The sequence below is a fragment of the Eptesicus fuscus genome, chromosome 12 (genome assembly GCF_027574615.1).
Source record: "Eptesicus fuscus isolate TK198812 chromosome 12, DD_ASM_mEF_20220401, whole genome shotgun sequence".
Taxonomy (NCBI): Eukaryota; Metazoa; Chordata; class Mammalia; order Chiroptera; family Vespertilionidae; genus Eptesicus; species Eptesicus fuscus.
In genome coordinates this window covers 34,607,404-34,621,665 of record NC_072484.1, presented here as the reverse complement: position 1 = coordinate 34,621,665, position 14,262 = coordinate 34,607,404, and the positions used below count along the sequence as shown (strand labels likewise).

General features: G+C 40.2%; 1 protein-coding gene across 4 annotated transcripts in view; it reads right to left on the bottom strand.

Annotated features, from left to right (window-relative positions):
* ITCH (itchy E3 ubiquitin protein ligase) overlaps positions 1 to 14,262 on the bottom strand; it is a 110,254-nt gene that overhangs the window by 55,275 nt on the left and 40,717 nt on the right. For all 4 annotated transcript variants that reach the window (XM_008149714.3, XM_054723631.1, XM_054723632.1 and 1 more), the window contains 4 exons: positions 13,097 to 13,234; positions 5,090 to 5,135; positions 3,678 to 3,835; positions 1,231 to 1,420 (listed from right to left, as the gene is read on the bottom strand). In XM_008149714.3, coding sequence (XP_008147936.1) covers positions 1,231 to 1,420; positions 3,678 to 3,835; positions 5,090 to 5,135; positions 13,097 to 13,234 — 532 coding nt within the window. The remainder of the gene's footprint in view (positions 1 to 1,230; positions 1,421 to 3,677; positions 3,836 to 5,089; positions 5,136 to 13,096; positions 13,235 to 14,262) is intronic.

The following is a 14,262-nucleotide window of genomic DNA, read 5'->3' as shown; positions in this document are numbered from 1 at the left end:
ACAGTCTATCTCAATCTGGTCAAGGTATATGCAGGACTTAAGTGGGAAAGAAAGCTGTAATTAAAACAATGAAATCTAAAGAAAAACTAAAGAACTGCTAACTGAAAGACAAATAATTATTTGGGTTCTAGAAACACTGAAATCAAAGAGTAAGACTTTATCAGATATATCTCTGCACAGTGCAATGGACAAACTCATTCTGAGTATTCTAGTCTCCTTGGTAGGTTTACCTCCAAGGCGAAGAAGACTAAACTATCATAGCTTAGAAGTACCAATAACTTCTAAGAGCACCCAGTTTCTCTATGGTAATCCCTTGTACAAATAACTTTCTAATTTGGCTTCCCATGGAGGCTTTCCAAAAGAAAAATGGCCTAACTACCCACATAAATAATATATAATCTATTTAGCAATTAAAATTCTCATCATGAGAGCTTATTAATATATTAACCAGCTCTAGCCGGATTGGCTCAGTGGACAGAGCATCCACCTGCGGACTAAAGGGTCCCAGGTTTGATTCTGGTCTAGGGCACATGCCCAGATTGGGGGGTTGATCCCCAGTCAGGGACATACAGGAGGTAGCCAATCAATGATTCTCTCTCATCACTGATGTTTCTATCTCTCTCCCTCCTTCCTTCCTCTCTGAAATTAATAAAAACATATTAAAATATATTAAACAGTCAATTAATTTTGATTAGCATTCTGAGCTCTGGATTAATTTGAATGTCATATGTATATACATACATAATCTACTAGAGTATTATTAGAGTATTATAGTATTATTAATTTAGTGATTAGAGTATTATTTGTGCAAAAGTAGTCCTTCAAGTATCTGACTTGTACTTGAAGTGATTAAAATAGAATTATGAGTGCTAATTTTCTCAGTTTCCTATTTTATTTTAAAAAGTGATTTCTTTTTTCCCTTTAAAAAAAGCAATCTGAATTAGATGACTATATTACTACTTGGCCTTGGTTAACTTCTTATGGTTCAGCGTTTCAGGGGGGGAAAAAAAAATCATTTTAAAAGAAATTTCTTCCACTTTGCCCTGAAAATGAGGGTAGAAATTTCAAATATGGCAAACTTTATTTTGGTTCAGTTTGATTCTAGATCCCCATCAAAAGCAGTTACAATTTCTTTAAGATAGTGTTTTAAAGAATGGTATTATTTTCCTTATTTATAAGTATATACAGATGCCAAAAGAAAACAAATGTTAACCAAAAACAGTTACTCACCCAGGTGGTAGTGGAGCTTGGGGTACAGGATTTAATGGCCTAGGGCCTGAGCCTCCAGATATAGTAAGAGGAATTATTAATCCAGATGTTGCTCCCTCAGATGTATTTGAATTTGTATTTGTTGGAGGCAGAGAGCCTGTACTAGAGCCATCACTTTCAGAAGTGGCAGAAGGTGAACCATTAACAGAAGCTATAAAAGATTTGGAAAAAACAGGAAAACAATCTTCTATTTTCAGAAATCAGGATAAATGTTTAACTTTTAAAAATGAAGAGGTAGACAAAAAATATAAAATTTAATATATGAATATGTAGGAAAAGATTACTAAAGTAAATTAAATAATGTGATAAAGCCAATGGTCCCACTAAATAGGCTTATTTACATTTTTTAGGCTGTCTACCCCATGTTCTATTTTAATTATGAAGCACAGATCCTGATTTCCTCATTGCACAGAAAGTAAAAACTCTTAGAATAGATAAGTGTTGGTATTCCATGGTATTATGAAGTTCATTTAACAATCTTCCAAATCCTTAAAATTGTCTTTCTTATGACACCTTGCAGATTAAAGGTCAATTTTTGATGTTAGTTATAATGGAAGACCTGACTAATAAGCAATACTATTCTTATAAATAGTTGTTAAGTACATATTACATCTTCAAGAAATACTTATTGACAAAACAATTCCTGAAGGAAGTTACCAATATTATGACAAAGTAGTATATGGTCTTAAAGACTGGGAATATATTGTGTACAGAAAAACATTATGTACAGAAAAAGGGGGAAGATGTATAATTAAACACAAAGTCATTTAATGAAATAATTTGTGGACAGCTTATTTTTCTAATAATATTTGGTTTAATTATTTTACATTCCCCGTCCATATACTAGCAGAGAGAAATAATAAAAGATTAAAGATTTGTTCTGGCTGGTCAGGAATAAAATGGATATTCTACCTGTATATGTTTACACTTTTATTACATGATGTTCATTTATTGTATAATTTTTGCTTTAAAATTTGAATATCATTTAGCATTACTTGCCATTTACTAATTGTCTTTCTAAAGGATATAATGAGAATAAGCAACCAGATCTTTGATTCTATGGCATACTAATGTCCACACAGTTACAAACCCTGACAGAAAGATGCAATCTTATCTGTACTGCTTATCTATAATAATAAAAGTGTAATATGCTAATTAGACTGGTTGACCTTCTGGACAAAGCCAGGGCTGCGAGGGAAGCCCAGGTCCTGGGTGCCAGAGGGAAGCCGGTGCCGGGAGCCAGGGGAAGGAAGGCCTACTTTTGCACAAATTTTGTGCATTGGACCTCTAGTACTTTATATAATGTGATTTTTATTCTGAATAGAGCTCATGCCTCGTTAACTTCACCCCTGGAGGAAAAACTTAGGGAAAAGGCAAGTCTTAGTTACTTATAGAAAGACTAGAGGCCCAGTGCACGAAATTCGTGCACGGGAGGGAGGTGTCCCTCAGCCCAGACCGCACCTCTTTAATCTGGGACCCCTTGGGGGATGTCCGACTGCCAGTTTAAAGGAGAATCAATTCCTGCGGGATAGGGCCTAAACTGGCAGTCGGACATCCCTCTTGCAATCCAGGACCGCTGGCTCTAACCATTTGCCTGCCTGCCTACCTGATCCCCCTAACTGCTCTCCCCTGCCAGACTGATCACACCTTACTGCCTCTGTCTTGGCTCTGCCACCATGGCTTTGTCCGGAAGGATGTTCAATCTAATTACCCTATGACCCTTTTATTAGTATAGAGGCCTGGTGCACGGGTGGGGGCTGGTGGGTTTGCCCTAAAGGGGGTCCTGGATCAGGGTCCCCTTGTGGGGGTGGGGCAAGCCTGGGGCGGTTTGCAGGCTGGCCAAATCCCGACCGGGGTGGTGGTGGGGTCTCTGCTGGGGGCGGGGCCAGCCTGAGCCAGGGGCTGAGGGCTGTTTGCAGGCTGGTCATGCCCCCATTGGGATGAGGGTCCCCGCTGGGGGGCGTGGCCAGTCTGGGTGAAGGGCTGAGGGCTGTTTGCAGGCTGGCCACTCCCCCATCGGGGTGGGGGTCTCCGCTGGGGGCAGGCTGGCCTGGGTGAGGGGCTGAGGGCCTTTTGCAGGCCATCCACGCTCCCATCGGGGTAGGGGTACCCACTGGGGTGGGGGTGGCCTGGGCGAGGGGCCTGGGTGGTTTGCAGGCCGGTCAGACCCCTGGCTTTGTTCAGAAGGACATCCAGAAGGTCTCTGGAAGGTTTCCCGGTCTAATTAGCATATTACTCTTTTATTAGTATAGATCATTCTTGGCCAAAATCTTTAATATAAAATTACAGCTAGAAAACCAGCCTACAAGGGCCTTTTTACACTTACCTGAGGATCAATTCCGAAACAGAACATTACTTAGAATCACAGTATAAGAGCTACATCCCTATTGTATGGCTGGAATACACACCTGGTCTACGCGGGGTTGGTGGAGGTGGTCGTGAAGGTCTTGGAGGTCTAGAAGGCTTAAAACCGCCATTTGAGAGTGATGGAGAATTATTCCCATTGACCTTCCTATTTTCACCAGACCCTGCATCCTCAAGGTCATCTGATCCATTTGTGTTCACTCTGGATAAGAAGCGGGTAAAGAAAAGGGAAGGGGGGAAAACGCTCTTTTAATTTAACAAAAACTAGCAGACTTAAGAGTTTTAGAAGTTTGTGAAAAGCTTTCTAATTTCTGGCTAGCTTTATCAAATACATAAACAGCCTTTGGGTAGGGTCTTACATATAACCCTGAGAGCCCATTCAGAAATAGAATGAGGAGCCAGGGCACAGGAAAACTTGGGACCATTCACCATTATTAGGTACGCTAGTGCAGATTTTTCTCTGGCCAAGAAGTTACTACCCCTTAATATCCTACCCTTCTTTTGAGATTAGAAGATGATTCTTTGTCACAGGAGTGACTCTGTGAAGGCAGATCTCCATTAGGTAAAACACAACAGCTTTATAAACTTTGATTTTCCTAAAAATCTTAATGAGTCATCTTTTTAAAACTTTTTATTATGAAATTTTTATTCATCACAAAAGTAAATAGAGTGCTGGCTGGTGTGGCTCAGTTGATTAGGTGTGGTACTGTTTATCAAAAGGTTGCTGGGTTGTGGGCTGGATCCCCGGTGGGGGATCATGCAGGAGGTAGGCGATTGATGCTACTCTCTCACATCCATATTTATCTCCCTCCCTCTTCCTTCCTTCCTCTCTAAAAATCAATAAAAATATATTTTTAAAGGTAAACAGACAAGTAAAACACAATCATCTCCTTTCCTAACTTTATCTCCCATTGTTGGTTTCCAAAAAAACCAATAAACACTTTAAAGTCTGTTAAGTCAGTTAAAACAACCCAGGCATTCAATACTTGCAGGCTCTAGACTGAAGGCAGATAAGCACATGAAAGCACTGAATCTAGGCTAAGAGCAAACATATGGTTCATATCTCTGCCCTTGCTAATGAAGACACAGGAGATATTATAGCCAGTGGTGACCTTCATATGTACCCAACCCTTATATTTTAGCTTTCCTAGAAAATAAATTTAACATCCTAGTGATGGCCCTGGGATTCTGAACTCCTTGCCTTTGAAAAAAATGCCAATATATCAACTTTCTACAAGCTGAAGGAAGTATTAGCAATTTGGGTATCCCTGGCCTACACCAGAGAACTGCAGTCAGATAAGCTAAGAGTCCTGAATCTTTCATAAATATTTCCTTTCTTACCTTGAGCCCTGAATTTTTTGACAGTCATTTATTCTTATATCAATCTGAACTTGAAATTTTGACTAAAATTAATATCTTTTTCTGCATTTTTAATAAACAATAAGTAAAATCTTACCTTGTTTCCTCCTTGGGCCTGGAGCCATCATCATTCTGTGAAGCACCTTTAACATAAATAAAATTTAGAGAGAGAATGAGTTTCAAAGTGGTGTTCATGTTTTTTCTAAATATGGTATGTAAGCAAAGCCTTTTATTAAATCTTTCTAGTAAAGAACATACTAGAATTTAAATTCCAACATGACATTTAAAAAGGAAAATGTGATAAATGTTATTAAGATTGAAATAAAAGTTTTACCAAAATTTTGCACAAATGCAGATTACGTGTAAGAAATATTAATTAACCTAGGTATATCACCCCTGGGCTACTTCTGCCTTTCTTAAAATATATGTTTGCTCAATTCAAATATAAATCTAATTATTTTTAGCTATTTTAGTATTCCAAATATCTTACCAAAAAAGTGCTGATGACCAGCAGAATGATTAATAAAATAGGTTCTGAAAACAGAAAAACCAGTAACATATCTCTCATGCTGGGGCCTGGAAAACAGCTTCAAGAGCAGAAAAGGCACAAATGGGTGGGTGTTTAAAGTAACCAAAAATGAATGCCACAATGTTCACTTTCTTCAAATTTTATTCATGTGAACTATCTCTAGGATTCAGTAAGGGCCCGTATACTATCTATATATATAAGAGCATAAGAGACCATTGCAACTGAACAGATGACCAAACAGGCTGCGTGGGGCAACTAGGCTGGCAGGGGGATTAGTGAGGGGCGACCAAACGACTGAGCATCAGGCTGCATGGGGCGACCAGGCCGGCAGGGGGGTTAGTGAGGGGCGACCAAATGACTGAACAAGCAGGCTGCGTGGGGCGACCAGGCCGGCAGGGGGGGTTAGTGAGGGGCAACCAAACGACTGAACAAGCTGGCTGCGTGGGGTGACCAGGCCGGCAGGGGCGTCAGTGAGGGGCGACCAAACAACCGAGCAGCAGGTTGCATGGGGTGACCAGGCTGGCGGGAGGGGGGCAGTTGGGGGCAACCAGGCCGGCGAGTGGGGGGGCAGTTGCGGGTGATCAGGCTGGCAGAGGGGGCAGTAAGGGACGACTAGGCTGGCAGGGGGGGGCAGTTGGGGGCGACTAGGCCAGCAGGGGGAGCAGTTAGGGGCGATCAGGCAGGCAGGCAGGGAGCAGTTAGGAGCCAGTGGTCCTGGATTGTGAGAGGGATTCCAGATTGGAGAGGGTGCAGGCTGGGCTGAGGACCACCCCCCATGCACGAATTTCGTGTACCAGGCCTCTAGTAGAGTATAAAACATTAGAAGAAGGCTACTAGAGGTAGGCATACTGCCACAAAAACAGAGAAGAAAAAACTATAAAATGAAGAAACAAGAACTCAAGTTTAACAGTCAGGTCCATTTAGTTAAAGAATAATAGCCCCTTATGAATATGGGCATAATTTCAAACAGTGAGATAATCACTGTATTATTCCAAAGCATAATTAATAGATTAACTCCTTATAAGATGCTGAGTCACCCCTATACTACACAGCTAAGTTGGCAAGCATCTCATCTGGTCTATAAATATTACATTTAAAAAAAATCTTTATTGTTGAAAGTATTACATATGTCCCCCAAATATTACATTTTTAAAAAATGGTAGACATTAATAGATAAAATGTGGTATATCTATGCAATGGAAAACTACTCAGTAATAAAAAGGAATGAACTACTGAAACATGCTGTCGTGGATTAACCTAAAAAGCATGCTAAGTGAAAAAACTTGACACAAAAGAACACATATTGTATGATTTCATTTATATAATGTATCTAGAAAAGACAAAATTTTAAAGACAAACTAGATTAGTGGTTGTCTGAGCCTGGAGGTGAGAACAGGAATTCCTATAAATAGGCTAGAGGGAGGGATCTTACCAGGAGATGAAAATGTCCTAAACACAATTTACAGTACTGGTTGGATTACTCAAATCAATTACTAAAAACCATTAAATTGTATAGTTGAAATGGGTGAATTTTATGAAATATAAAATATATATCAATAAAACTGTTAAAATAGTTTTTAAAACATGATACAATGATATGATTTTGTTTTATAAGAATTATTCTTATATGGAATACATTCCCTTAAAATAGCTGATGAATAAAACATAAATAAAATCAGAGAACCAAAATATCCAGCATAAGTTACTAAAATAGGTCAATTAGTATCCTACTTTTCTCAAAAATTAAGAAAACCATTTGGAACAAACCATTTAAATCTACCAGTAACTACTACTTCTAAACTATCTCATTTACTATAGCAAAGCACATATTGAAGGGTCTATGTAGGATATCTTATGAGCATACATAGAAATGTTCAAATGGTAGTCAAATTTTTAAAATATCATTACAGCAAAGTTTCTCTCTGTAAAACAATTAGTTGGTACTCAGGCCCAATTGAGATCTGGTAATTTCAAATAATATTTGGTAGAGCAAAAAATTTAGGCTAGTTTCTTAGAATGTAGTATGCTGGTAAAAAACATTATAGATATACTATAGGCCCGATGCATGTAAATTCATGCACTAGAGGGGAGAGTACCTCAGCCCGGCCTGCCCCCTCTCACAGTCCGGAAGCCCTCAGGGGCAGGAGGCAACCCGGCGATCAGGGGAAGGCGACGTCCCATCACACCTCTGCTGCTGCCACTGCCGGCAGCGCAAGCCTCGGCCGGACCTGGTTACCTGAGCCTTGGGAGGCCCTGGGAGGCTGGGCAGCTGCCATCCAAGGCTTGCCTGCACCTCGGGCTGGCCCTGGGTGGCTGGGGAGCTGAGGGGACTCTGGAGGCAGGCGCGTGGAGCGGATGGGCCCGCCTGGGGGTTGTCCCAACCTTGCCGCACCTGCTGCCCTGGCGGGGCTGAGAGGACTGGGCGCCACCATCTTTGAGGTCAGGGCAGTCAATTAGCATATTCCCACCTTATTGGCTATGGGCACCACCATCTTTGAGGGCAGGATAGTCAATTAGCATATTCCCTCCTTATTGGCTGTGGGCACTGCCATCGTTGTGATGGCATGTAGGTCAATTAGCACATTCCCTCTTTATTAGATAGGATTCACACATGAAAATGACTATTGAGCCTAAAATTAATGCAAGAAAGTCTAATGCAAGAAAGAATAAAATCAAAATGTAATGGAACATACACAATAAGAACCAAAGGTCACATATGCCCAAAAATATTCCCAAATTCATTTTGGGATACATCTCCAGAGATATACATGTTAAAGAATTAGATCTTCATTAATCCTATTTTATAATCAAAATTTAATAGTAAAATTTCTCTTTAGGAAAACTAATGTCTTTGACCAGGGGTCCTCAAACTACAGCCCGCGGGCCACATGCGGCCCGCCGAGGACATTTATCTGGCCCACCGGGTGTTTTTGCCGCCGCTGCCTGTCCTGCTTAGCAGCTGACTTAGCAGTGTGCATAGGAATTTGTTCATAGTTTTTTTTTTTAAACTACAGTCCGGCCCTCCAACGGTCTGAGGGAGAGTGAACTGGCCCCCTGTTTTAAAAGTTTGAGGACCCCTGTCTTTGACAATAATACTTTTTGGTGCTTCTTGTTGGATGTCATATTTGGGAAGACAGATGTAAAACACTCCACTACCAATCTCTGAAGAACTAAAAGTAGAACTAAAAATAGATGAAAAGGAAGTTCTTATAGATATTAACAACTGCCCACACTCAATTTGTTGAGTTAATTTATATCTGAGGACTATAGCAGAAAGTCTACCAACTAGCAATAAAGGCTTCTTCCCACAGACTTACAAAAGCAGAGTAACTCTGTACTTAACTACAGGAAAACACCGGGGCAGATTATGTGGTTAATTTCTAAATCAGCGAAATAAGGAAGAGCATCAAGTGTCTCTCTCAAGTCTTGCTCTTGCTCTCGTGCTCTTTCCCCTGCCTCCTTCCCCTCCCCATGTCCCTCCCTCCCTTCCACTGTTTCTAAAAATCAATGGGAAAAATATCCTCAGGTGAGGTTTAATAGAGAGAGAGAGAGAAACATCGATGTGAGAGAAACACATGGATTGGTTGCCTCCTGCACATGCCCCGACTGGGCCAGGAATCAAACCAGCAACCCTCAGGTGTGCGGGCCAATGTTCTAACCACTGGACAATGGTGGCCAGTGCATAAAGTTCTCCGGGTTTTAAATAAAGCTTGAAGTAAAGTGGGAAGAATAAACATGCTGAATAAATTTTGTTTCATTTGAAAAGGTTTACATATATAACTGCCATTTTAAAAAAATATAACCAACAAAAATAATGAACCAAAAATTCATTAAGTACCAAAAGAGATAATGCTTAATCATCAGGAAAATCTAACATTCACAGTATATCTAAATATACGGCAAGCTATATTATTTGACTACTTTTCATATCCAAATTCAGACCATGATTCTTTTCATTAACATTACTTAATTAATAAAAAATATCAAAGTCTACAAGAACAGACTTCATTATAAGAACCACCTATGGTAGGCTGGCATGGCTCAGTGGTTGAGTATCAACCTATGAACCAGGAGGTCAGGGTTAGATTCCCGGTCAGAGCACATGTGGGTTCTGGGCTCGATACTCAGTGTTGGGTGTGCAGAAGGCAGCCAATCAATAATTCTCTCTTACCGTTGATGTTTCTAACTCCCTCTTCCTTCCTCTCTGAAATCGTTTTTTAAAAAGAACCATGTGCCGAAACCGGTTTGGCTCAGTGGATAGAGCGTCGGTCTGCGGACTGAAAGGTCCCAGGTCCGATTCCGGTCAAGGGCATGTACATTGGTTGCGGGCACATCCCCGGTAGGGGGTGTGCAGGAGGCAGCTGATCGATGTTTCTCTCTCATCGATGTTTCTAGCTCTCTATCCCTCTCCCTTCCTCTCTGTAAAAAATCAGTAAAATATATTAAAAAAAAAAAAAAAGAACCATGTATGTATTGTTCCAGGAGGAAAAAAATTTATAAAATTAGAAAAATATTGGAATACCAAAGCTATGCCCCACTCCACCCCAAGTTCTAATCCAACCAAACAATGCCAAGGTGCTAAAAACTCAATTGTAGTGCTAAACTCTAATTTTCATTTCTGACCTGTAAGTTACAGAAATGGAACCAGAAAAATACAAGTTTAGTTCCCACCACACATACCTGTGGGCTGAACTGGGTTTTATTTGTTTGCTCACAACTAACTAATGATTTAATTTAAAGTTGCTAAATTTTAAGTGTGTTATTGGAAAGAAAATGATACATAATGCTTTACAACGTTACGAGTTAAATGAGTACACATGTAAATACACCAACATTAAGCCTACAATATGATAAGCGTTCAAAAAAAAAAAAAAAGTAGCTATTATGGCTGGCAACTCCAATCCTAAAATCCACTATGACTTCCCAGTTAAACACTCTTTACTTCAAGAAATCATGTTAAATTCTGCCAATTATTTTCCTACTTGAGTGGTAAATTGATGACATAGAAATATGAACTTCTGTAGATAACAAAGTCATAAATATAAATAAGCAGCTTAGATTCTACTCTGAAATATGAAGACTAAATGCTTTACTTTTGTTAATTATGAAATATTTGGCATTAATAATAGTTTCAAATTTGTAGGGAATAAATAGGAAGCTATAAAAACTGAGGGTTAGAGCAGTTTAGCAATGTAATTTAATTATTTATATTATCTTCTGGAACTGCCATTTATAGAAAAATAAACTATTGTAGAATACTCATGAATAGTTGTCAATTAAAATGAACATTTCAATTCTGAAGCAATATGACCATTTTGGAAATTTCTCTTCACCCTCATTAACCCCAAAGAAACCATCTGGAAGATATATCAGGACTACCTGTAAGGTCCTGCTATTAAAAAAAAATCATGAGTTAAAAAGGAAGTAGTAAGTTTTCCAAACAGAAGAATAGCACCTCACAACTATAAAATGTTTCATAATGCAGTTTCTAAGTAAACAAAAAGAACTTTGTCAGACTAATCAAGGAAAGCGTGAATCTGTTCTTTGTGCTGCAGCCTCTAAAAATCAGATTCAGCCCGGCTGGCGTGCTCAGTCGTTGAGCATCGCCTATGAACCAGGTCAGGGTTCGATTCCCAGTCAGGGCACATTGCCTGGGTTGTGGGCTCAATCCCCAGTATGGGGCATGCAGGAGGCAGTCAATCAATGATTCTCTCATTATTGATGTTCCTATCTCTCTCTCTCTGAAATCAATAAAAATATGTTTTAAAAAAGAAAGTATCTTTCTAAAAAAAAAAAAGAAATTTCACTTGGTACATGGAAATATCTAAAGAGAATCCACTGAGAAGTAGTTTTATTAAGCATGCTAACTCTGCAGGCACAACTTGGGTGCTATCAAACTTTCAATTTATAGTTCATGTTTACTCCCTTTAACAAACACTAGTAAATCATAAACAGTAAGATATACCAGCACTGCCAAAACCGGTTTGGCTCAGTGGATAGAGCATCGGCCTACGGACTGAAGGGTCCCAGGTTCGATTCTGGTCAAGGGCATGTACCTTGGTTGCGGGCACATCCCCAGTGGGGGGGGTGCAGGAGGCAGCTGATCGATGTTTTTCTCTCATCGATGTTTCTGACTGTCTCTCTCTCTCTCTCTCTCTCCCCCCCTTCCTCTCTGTAAAAAGAAAAAAAAATCAATAAAATATATATTTTTAAAAAAAGATATACCAGCATTCATAAATGAATTGGTTTTGTCATTATTATAACACAAAGGCATCCTATCTTCCTATCTAATAAAAAGGTAATATGCAAATTGACCGTCACTCCAACACACAAGATGGCCACCCCCATGTGGTCAAAGATGGCTGCCCCCATGTGGACACAAGGTGGCCACAAGATGGCCAGCAAGGGAGGGCAGTTGGGAGGGACCAGGCCTGCAAGGGAGAGCAGTTGGGGGCAATCAGGCCTGCAGGGGAAGGCAGTTAGGGGTGACCGGCCAGCAGACAAGGGTAGTTGGGGGTGACCAGGCCTGCAGGGGAGGGCAATTGGGAGGGACAAGGCCTGCAGGGGAGGGCAGTTTGCGGGGGACCAGGCCTGCAGGGGAGGGCAGTTAAGGATAACCAGGCCAGCAGGGGAGGGCAGTTAGGCATCGATCAGGCTGGCAGGGGAGTGATTAGGGGGTGATCAGGCTGGCAGGCAGAAGCAGTTAGGGGCAATCAGGCAGGCAGGCAGGCAGGCAAGTGATTGAGAGCCAGCAGTCCTGGATTGTGAGAGGAATGTCCGACTGCCCATTTAGGCCCGATCACACCAGGCATTGGGCATCCCTTGAAGGGTACCAGATTGGAGACAGTACAGGCTGGGCTGAGGGACATCCCCCCCCCCAAGTGCATGAATTTCATGCACCGGGCCTCTAGTCTCTACATAAAAGAGATGGCAAATGAATTTCAGCTTGTATTGGCTGTCTGGTACAGTACTAAGAAAGATTTCGAGTCAAATTTAAATTCAAACACACAATGCCACAGACAATAAACTATGTCTGCTATATGATGCCTTAACAGCTATCATTGGCCTAAAGAATAAATATTTTACAAATCAGTTTATTACCCATAGGGCCAACTGTGGTTCAACTTTTATATGGCTAGCCTTTCAACTTACAGAAAGACGTCTAATTCACACAAACAATGCCCTAAAAGGAAAATGTTTTCAATTGTCAATGTCTCTTTTTAAAAAGAAAATAATGGTGAAGTTTGTGTTGCTCAGTGGATTGTCCCATGCACCATACAGGTCTCTGGTTCGATTCCTGGGCAGGGCATATGCCTGGGTTGCAGGCTTGATCCACAGTAGGGGGCCTGCAGGAGGCAGACAATCTATCATCAAGATTTCTATCTTCTCTCCCTCTCCCTTTCTCTTTCTAAAACAATCAATAAAAACATACTAAAAAAATTCCTTAAAAAAAAAACACACAAAAATAAACAATGTCTTAAATGTGAAAACAATAGTAAAAATTACATGTAGCACACTAGACTGGCTAATGTAAGAAGAATCATTAAAGACCCTATACAAAAAGCGATTACTTACTTTCTGCACATGTAGCTTCACCATTGGTAACAACTTCAGATTCTAATTGCAGCCCATCAAGACAAACTGACAAGTCTCCTATTGTCTCTGCTGGTTCTTTGTCACCTACAAGCTGTAAAGTCACAACTACTTTCTCAACTAGAAGAGAATAAATTACAGAACAAATAGTCATTTTTTTTAAGTCATCTTAACTTAAAAACCTAATGTCAGAAAAAAAAACTCTACATATTGGTAATTTTTCCCTTTAAGTCATCTTAACTGTTAAAAACAATGTGAAAAAAAAATCACATATGTGTATATAAATTGTTTTAATATTCTTCCCTCAGGGATTCAGATCTTATGACACCAAAACATTTTAAAAATAGAATAAAATTTGCTAACACTTAATAACATAAAATGCTAAATAGCTCAATGATCACATTTACTATATACATGCCATCCTTGCATAAAATGAGCCAGCAGGGTCCTAGGTTCAATTCCGGTCAGAGCACAGGCCCAGGGTTGCAGACTAGAATCCTAGGAGGGGGTGTGCAGGAGGCAGCTGATCAATGATTCTCTTATCATCGATGTTTCTATCTCTCTCTCCCTCTACTTTCCTCTCTGAGATAAATAAAAACATATTTAAAAAAAATAAAAAATGAAATGAGCCAGCAAGACAACCAAGAAAATTCAGCAACATATGGCTAATTTATATTGACTGGCAACATATCACTTAAGAATGGACTGCCCTGGCCGGTGTTGCTCAGTTGGTTGGGTGTCATCCCATACACCAAAAGGTTGCTGATTTAATTCCTGGTCAGGGCACACGCCCAGGTTTCGAAATCTATCCCCAGTAGGGGGCGTGCAGGAGTCAGCCAATAGATGTTCTGTTCTCAAATCAATGTTTCCCCTTTCCCTGTCCCTTCTTCTCTCTCTAAAAATCAAATTAAAAAATATTTTAAAAAAGAATGGATTATATCTCACCCTGAATCAGTATGACTCAGTTGGTTGGAGTGTCCCATAAACCAAAAGGTGGCAGGTTCAATGCCTGGTCAAGGCACATAGTCAAGGTTGAGGGTTCATACCTGGTGGATGGGGACACGTGCATGAGGCAACCTATCAATGTTTCCCTCTCACATCTCTCTGTCTCTCTCCCTTCCTCTCTGTATAATCAATTTAAAATATAT